This window comes from Fragaria vesca, linkage group LG6 (genome assembly GCF_000184155.1).
Source record: "Fragaria vesca subsp. vesca linkage group LG6, FraVesHawaii_1.0, whole genome shotgun sequence".
NCBI classification, from domain to species: domain Eukaryota; kingdom Viridiplantae; phylum Streptophyta; class Magnoliopsida; order Rosales; family Rosaceae; genus Fragaria; species Fragaria vesca.
The window spans coordinates 9,136,140-9,144,404 of NC_020496.1; the positions used below are offsets into that span (position 1 = coordinate 9,136,140).

Here is an 8,265-nt window from a genome sequence, read left to right on the forward strand (position 1 = left end):
GACCGGTCTTCTCTTATCAATCCAAGTCTTTTTTATCTATTTTTTCTAATAATACTCATCTGGGAACAGGTCACATATTAGGCGGCTCTTTAATTAGTTTATTCCCTCTGTGAACACGAAAGTTCTTGTATGCACCAAGATACATGTGAACCAACTATAACTGACCAATCACAATCATTCATTTAATTTAGTCCAACTACATGACACTAACACCGATGTTAACACCGTTAACAATAATTAAGACAAAAAAATTTCAGTCAACATGGTAAAAGTACATAGAATAAGGTAAATATTTGTGATTTACCCTTTTTTTTTTGGAAAGATTTGCATCTGTACGATGCTTGTACTTTTTTTTTTTTTAATCTTTTTTTGTTTTCCTTTTTTGATACACAATTAAGACTTCTTAGTGAGACATTTTAGGCTTTTATCCTTCTTTAGTTTTTTGTTCAAAAAGCAATAAGGGGTAGACGTGTAAAATTTGCTATTAGAATTAAGATTAGGTGTGATTATCTATTTATTATATTATTCATTATAAATAATTTATTAAAATTAACTAATTATTCCAACACACGGCGTACCCAAAGACTAGCATACCACGTACTCATACCACAACGTTCTGCGTTTAGGTAGCACTGCTTGAACCATCAAGAATCAAGATGAAGTAAGAACATTTTGGAGCGATCACCAAATATCAATCTTGTAAGAGAATCTTGTAACGTGTGGCATGTAAATTCAAACCATCGGTCCACGCGTATTTTGATTGTTTTAGCTAGAACATTTTTTTAGTGTCTTTTTATTTCTTCAATGAACTTCAAAATAAGCAAGTAAACAAATTACATTTTTAAAAAGAATGACACAAACTACATGAGTCAAATAAAGTTGAATCAAAATTATCTCTTATAACTTTGGATACTATTTTGTGGGTTTGAGCTAACTCGATTGCGTGCATTCTATTTTATTTTAAATAGCTATATTATCTAAAAACAGATGTTATATGATGATATTAAAACATATGATGCTATTAGTAACGATGCTCAACCTTGCATTTTCATTTTCGAATCCCCATTATTGAAATAAAACTTTGAAATGTATTTTTCATTGTGGGTTCAAGCCACGAATATAGTTTATGACAACATCCTCTAATTGTCAAACTTCAACTATTATTTTTAAAAATTTTAAATTTCGACTATTATCTTTGAGCTATTAGTAAATAAATTCAAAGATAAATACATGTATGGTGCGTGGATCATATTAATTTAGGTCAAAACAAGGATCAATATGCTAAATTTGTTACATACGAGTTTTGATCAACACATATGACCAACGTCATAATAAACTTTTCCTGGTGATGTTAAAAGGTATACATATTTATATGATTAATTTCCTTTTTATCAAAACATTAGATATAATGATTTTGTGCAATATGTAATATTGAGATTGAAATTAATATTTTGGAAATAAATATTTGTCGTAAAGATTTATTTGAGAACAAGTTATAATATTTGTCTAGAATTTAGAATTTCAAAAATAATTCACAAAATGAAATTCAAGATTAGCATTCACTAATAAAGTACATTGTGTAGTTATGATTATTGGAAGTATTTGAATTAAAGAAATTAATTTATACTTTAATTTAGAGAAATGTAAACATGATGCGATCTGAACCGTTGATTTCCACACTTGCTTGATCAGAGCCGTTTAGATCAAGTGTATATAGGCCAAAATGAGATCAACTACACCAGAACATCAACCCTCTTCAACCCAGATTGACCACACACAAAAAAAAAAAAAAAAAAACCCAATACGCTACAGATCTTCTTCGTCCGGTCTTATATCCCCAGCGGCCACCGCCGTTCGCTTGTTCACTTCGGCTTAGACATCTAGTTGATTGTCTTGGCCTTCTGGCGGTCGTGCTCGGGCACAGAGGACCTCGATGACGAGGCCGCGACGGTGGAAGGGAAAAAGGACATGGTTCTGACCGGTGACGCGGAGGCGACGACGGCGCCGCCATCTCCTGCGCTCCCGAGATCCGTCTTGGGGAGGGGTCAAACTTTAGAGGCGTGGCTAGAGAGGCTGGGTTTTTTTAACAGGACAGATGGTAGAGATTGAAAGATTCAGTTTTTACTGTGGTTTTGATTTTTGTGTCGTTAACGATCGTTTGTGAGTCTGTTAGCACAGGTGACTGGTTTAAGTGCACCATGGTGTACTGAATCCGCTCCGCTGTGAACAAGACAAGTTGATACCGGCCAAGTCGTCTCATATAAAGACAAATTGACTTGTGCTCTGTGAGAACACAGCACACCTCGCCACCGACAGCACACCAAGTCGTCTCAGCCAGACAAAGTACAAAGACTTTTATTTTATCTTATTTTATCATAATCGACAAAGACCTTTAAAAAATAAATAACAAGTGGGGGAAAAATAATCCAAACGTAACATGCAAATTGGCATTTGAATATGACATTATCATATCATTTCCTCCCCAAGTGGATGACTGTGGATCAACCCTGTTAGACATCTGAGTGTCACTACAATCCACGATATTTTTTATTTTTTTTTCGGAAAATACCTCAAATGTTAGACTAATCTTTTATAAATCAAACTTACAACTTTTTATTTACTAATATTTTATATAGACTATGCCGTTAAACTAGCTGAGTATTAACAACCGCAATTTAAAAAAATAAAATACGATAACGTCAGTAATAATGACTGATTAAATAAAAGGATATAAATACTGTCTCATTTTCCTTTGACCAAATTGGTTATTTTCACGAGGTCCTCTGGTGCGGGAAGAACGATATATGAAGAGCGCTGATAATTTACAAACTACATTGCAGTTGAAACAGAAAAGTTGCTACAAATCCAACATAAGAATAAGAATAATTTCTGTGCAGGTAATCAAAGGTACAAAAGAACTTCAAAGCAAAGGATTTTCATCTGGTTAACACTGACTCTGCAATGTAAAAAATACAGAAATGTTTTCTCCTCGGTCTAAAGAGCTTACATCAAATATAAATAAACTTTTCTGTTCTACCCACCTTTGGTATCAATTTCTAGTTATCTACAGCCTCTCGGCGACGAGGGAATATTTCCACCAGAATCTAATGAGATTGTAGAGGTCTAAACTTGGGAATGACCACTCATAAGTGGGATGTATTCTTGAGTCGGTTCAACCTCGTGAAAATTGAGTGAAATTCATATGATAACAGGTGGGATTGCATGGAAATGGGCAGTCAATTTGCTTTGCAACATTTCTATTAAAGTACCAATCACCCACAGACTCTGCAATTGTCTATCAAAGTTCAAATAAGTCAGATAACTTTGCATAAATAAAAATAACAGAATATCAATACTCTTTGGCAAAACAGAATAACAATTTAAGAGCCGTATTTCACATTATACTAATGAAATAGGGGGTTTCGGCTTTCAGTTCTGCTGAACATCAAAACATGTACACATTAGGTAAAACCAACAGTTGTAGCTAAACTGCTGACCAGCTGCAATTTTTTCAGTCATAAAGTTTCACCGTCAGCTTCAAGTTGCTGAACGGAACTGACTACGAACATATCATAACTACGAGCAAAAGCATGGAAGAATAAATCTATGAAAAGCTTTATGACCTAAGCATCCAACAGTAACCTCGGTGGACTGAACAAACATAAATGGAAGGAGGCGACAGGATTCTCTCACTTAATTATAAGGAACACACTACAGGGAATCAGGGATAGAGTACTTCCAGTTCCTGGGGGAAAATTCTACTTAACAAAAAATAACCTTCACCTAGATCCTCACCTTATTGTTTATTCGCGGAGAACTGGGTGAATGCCATGTCTCGGTAAACCATGTCTGGCAATGAATAAAACATGAATTTATAAACATTCCTCCATCCTTATTTTTCTGGAATTCGCTCAGTGCATTTAGCATAGAACGACGGAAACCTGTATGAATCAAGTCGATGAGTTAGTTTGTCACAATATTTTGTTTATAATGATCCTACATCAAACAAGTTCCCAACATATAAATCCTATTTTTCAGTTTAAAGTGCATGTGTTTATTAATAAACAATAATTCTAGGAATGAGTGGTTGCAATGAGCCGCTTCAGTTTAAAATTAATAGATAAAGAGCTAGTGTCATTTAAAGTGTCATATGACTTGCCTTAGCTAAATAGGCTCAAACAAAGGACCGTCAGTCAATATGTGTTGATCATGATATGCATATCCAGTTACCTTGAAGTATCTCAATCTGGCTAGGATTGCAATTATGGATGTTCAGCTTGCACCTTTTCCAGTAGCCATACGGGTCTGATGCTTCAGGTATCAAGATATGTTGAATCTAATGATAATAGAATAAAGGAATCAGACAAATTCTGATCAAGCAAATAAAAATTGGATTCAGAGGAAAAATACCTGCCAAAAATCATAAGCTGGGTTGACAAGGAACAGAGGAGTGCTAACGTGTTTAATAATTTCTTCAGGAAAGAGGCACTGCACAAAAATAATAGGAGATTACTGCTACTCATTGTAGTATATTAGTATCATAATGAGCAGAAAACTAGCAACCTCTCACGTTTAATCGGTGAAACATACACCAACCTTAGCTGGTTCCTTCTTTGCAACACAATCCTTGTGCAAACTTTTTGCTACATCCTGACAGCATGATAAAACAATCAAGAGATATCACTAATCAGTCTTGAGCTAAACCTCAGATCTGGTGAAGATACTGTCGAAACATTATCCAGCACAACAAAAGAGTTGACTTTCATGTGGCTCTTCTACATTAAATTAAAGTGGATGAAATGTATTATATGTCATTCTAAAATAAAAGCAAGCAGATGCACCTCTCAAATGTTCAAATACAATTTGAATAGTGATGGGCATCCCCCATATTAACTCCAACTACTCCTAGCAAAAGATTACACAACAGAGCATGTAAAGATTAGACAAGGGACTAAGATTAGAGCATAACCTGAAGGACCACAACATCACGATAAAAATTTCTCATGGTCCGGTTTTGGTTAACATCTTTCCTGAAATGTTGGAAACAGAAAAGAACTCAATATCTATCTAGTTAGTTATCTTATGCAATAAATATCCTGAGCACATAGGATGCAGACTGGGAAAAAGAAAAGACACATGCTAACAATTAGTTTATAAAAGCCTGTAGGACTTTGAAAATTCCAACTGTGGCCTGATAGTAAAGCATTTCAAATTGGTTAAAAAAGAAGATGGTATGTGAGAAGTATTCAAAGAATGATAGGTTCCTGAAGACTGAACTTAAAAAGAAAATGGAGCAACTTCATCACCATCTTTTGAAACTTACGATTAGAGGGATATTAGATGAAAAGGCACATATGACTCTACATGAGTTCAGACAAATGAATTATCATAGAAAAACTTCACACCGAAATGTTTAGCTAAAAGATGTTGGTGCAAGGCAGAAGTACACAAAAAACATACTCATCAAGAAAAAAACCTGCATCAGCAAGACACTTGACAGTTGAATCCCTAGGTAGAAGACCTCGAAAGTCATCACAGTGTATAAGAGTTGCCAACCCACCAGCAGAGCATCCAGAAAGAAGCGCCTGTAAGATTTTCATATTAGCAAAACTAGACAACACTATTCAATTAAACATGAATGCCTGAAAGTATATGTCGTGGAAAAATATTGTGGAAGAATCAGCTCGTGTAACATGAGTGAAACACCAATTTTGTAACCATTGGTCCATAAACATGCATAGAATTTTGTAGACATGCATAGATACTTACCTGTTTCGCCTTTGACAAGCCAATTGACGAGAATTCATCCATCAGTGCTTCCCAGATAAGCTGTCCCCTAAAGAAAAGCTTTGATCCATTCTACAAAACAAAAGAACAGGCAATGTCAACTTCCTCCAACAAAGAAAATCCATCCATTTATAGAAACAAGGGCACATAATTAAGTCTCTGAACATAAATTTACCTTGGGCTCATTTGCCGGGTGGCCAGCAAAAGAAGCGCCATCACAGTACCGTATCTTCACTTTGTTCCAGTTAAAGAAGTCTACAGAATGCTCCAAAAATAGAATCAAAACACACTAATCAGCCGGATACCAACTTCAACAATGACTCGCATCACAAAATTAAGCTAAAATTACCAGGATTTTCTGAAGAATGAGAGCTCAAAATCCCTGAAAACGGAACTCTACGATCCATGTACTTGGAAGACCCTAACGGAGTCCATTTCCGCAAAGAACATGATTTCATTGTATTGCACCAACCTCCACCCTATACAACAACGCATTCACCAATTCTTAATACTCAAAATCACTACTAAAACATGTAAAAATGAAGCCAAAGAAAGATTGAATCAATAACCTCAATGTGAAGCAGCCAATTCTCCGCTCCGGATCCAAATCCCTTTCGGAAATGATATCCCGGAGCACTCCCATCTAAGCAAACTGCAATCAAACACAAGAGAGCAAATCAAATCAGGAGGTAACAATTTGTGCGGAGAGAATCGAAATTGAGCTGGGGGGAGATTGAGTACGGGCGCCTCTTCGTTCGGCGTCGTGCAGCAGAGTCAGGTCAACTAAATCGGCGGAGGTGATTGGATGGGAGGGGTTGGTGACGCCGGAGTCAGAGGAGTTGGAGATGAGAGTGAGAAAGAGGAAGAGAATGACGGTGAAGGCCACGGTGGCGATTGCCCAGTCCTTCCTGGCCCACTTTCTCCACCACACAAGGCTGCTGCGGAGTCTGAGGTTCGCCGTTGACCCCGCCATCGTAGTCAAAGAGACGGTTGAGAGTTCAAAACGGACGGCGATGTTTATTATTAAAGGCGGGTTATCTGATTGTCATGCTCGGGTCGGGTTGAGTCGATGCGTAACTAGCAGGCCGGCTCAGGGCGTTAAGGGCCCAACATCATGAGCCTTCAAAATTTTAGCCAATATGTTTAACAGGGCAGCTCACATAACGGGATTCGTTTTACGGGACAAAACGTGAAAACATGACTCTTTCGCAACAACTACAAGATTATAAATCAACTGATCCAATTTTTTATTTGGTAGAAGTATTCTGGGTCCAATGCATGGTTCCACCAACAACAAGATTCACTCCATGGTAAATGAATATATTGGCAAATTTTACCATATATAAATTGGTATGGAAAATAAAAATGAAAATCAAATTGTTTTATGAAATTTTCAGTGTACAAAAACAAACATTAACATGATACCATAAATTTAGCTTCACCTTGCAATCCTTGTAACAGATCACTATATATAAATATATATATATATATATATATCAGAAAGGATAGAGAGCGGACGTCCGCACTCTGGCTTAAAGTGCGGACTTTGTCCGTTCTCTGCCGTCTCACGCCGGCGACGGCTTCTCTCCTTCCCGGACGACAGCACAGGCTTCTATGACGGTTTCTCTCCTTCCAGGACTGGCCAACGACAAGTTTTCCGGCCGGATTGAAGCTCTGGACGGAAAACACCATGATTGATCAAGGTTGGCCGAAAAACTTGTCGCCGGCCAGTCCTGGAAGGAGAGAAGCCGTCCTGGAAGCCTGTGTTGTCGTCCGGGAAGGAGAGAAGCCATCATCGGCGTGAGACGGCAGAGAACGGACGAAGTCCGCACTTTAAGCCGGAGTGCGGACGTCCGCTCTACATCCGGCCTGATATATATATATACAGGGCCCTTTCAATGAGGGATCCATTTTTTTGTTCATTTCTAGGGATAGATCATTTGACGAACTTTTCGATCACAAAATCAAATCTCCACCGTTCAGTTCGTTAGGCTATATGAGTAGATCACTTATGCAAATTTTCAAAAAATTTGGTGATCGTTAAGTCATCAAAATGAGGGATTTATTTTTAATGATTTTGAACGGTGTAAATTTGACACAAGTGTTAAGTTTTTTGTTTTAATCTCAGCCATCCAAGCCCATTAAAAAACAGATCTAATGGTGTCACTAGTGGAAAAAATCACTTAGCCGACGGAACAATAATATTTTCGTCGCCTAAGATCTACTTAGCCGACGGAAAAACTTCCGTAGCCTAAGTTTTCACCTAGCCGACGGAAAAATATTCCGTCGGCTAAGAAGATCTTAGGTGACGGAAATTTTTACCTAGCCGACGAAACATTTATATATAAATATAAATGATTATTTATGATAACTTAGGCGACGAAAAATTATTCCGTCGCTTAGGTTATATCTTAGTTGACGAAAATATCTACTTAGTCGACAGAACCAAATTTAAAAAAAAAAAAATTAAAATTTTTT

General features: G+C 37.0%; 1 protein-coding gene across 1 annotated transcript in view; it reads right to left on the reverse strand.

The window, feature by feature from the left end:
* Window positions 1-3,040: 3,040 nt before the first annotated feature.
* LOC101290778 (protein notum homolog) overlaps window positions 3,041-8,265 on the reverse strand; it is a 12,911-nt gene continuing 7,686 nt past the window's right edge. The window contains exons 2-13 of the mRNA XM_004302681.1: window positions 6,529-6,725; window positions 6,357-6,439; window positions 6,137-6,266; window positions 5,963-6,042; window positions 5,770-5,859; window positions 5,461-5,585; window positions 4,970-5,030; window positions 4,597-4,650; window positions 4,411-4,488; window positions 4,231-4,336; window positions 3,796-3,941; window positions 3,041-3,295 (exon numbers count right to left, since the gene is read on the reverse strand). Coding sequence (XP_004302729.1) covers window positions 3,173-3,295; window positions 3,796-3,941; window positions 4,231-4,336; window positions 4,411-4,488; window positions 4,597-4,650; window positions 4,970-5,030; window positions 5,461-5,585; window positions 5,770-5,859; window positions 5,963-6,042; window positions 6,137-6,266; window positions 6,357-6,439; window positions 6,529-6,725 — 1,273 coding nt within the window. The 3' untranslated portion in view covers window positions 3,041-3,172. The remainder of the gene's footprint in view (window positions 3,296-3,795; window positions 3,942-4,230; window positions 4,337-4,410; window positions 4,489-4,596; window positions 4,651-4,969; window positions 5,031-5,460; window positions 5,586-5,769; window positions 5,860-5,962; window positions 6,043-6,136; window positions 6,267-6,356; window positions 6,440-6,528; window positions 6,726-8,265) is intronic.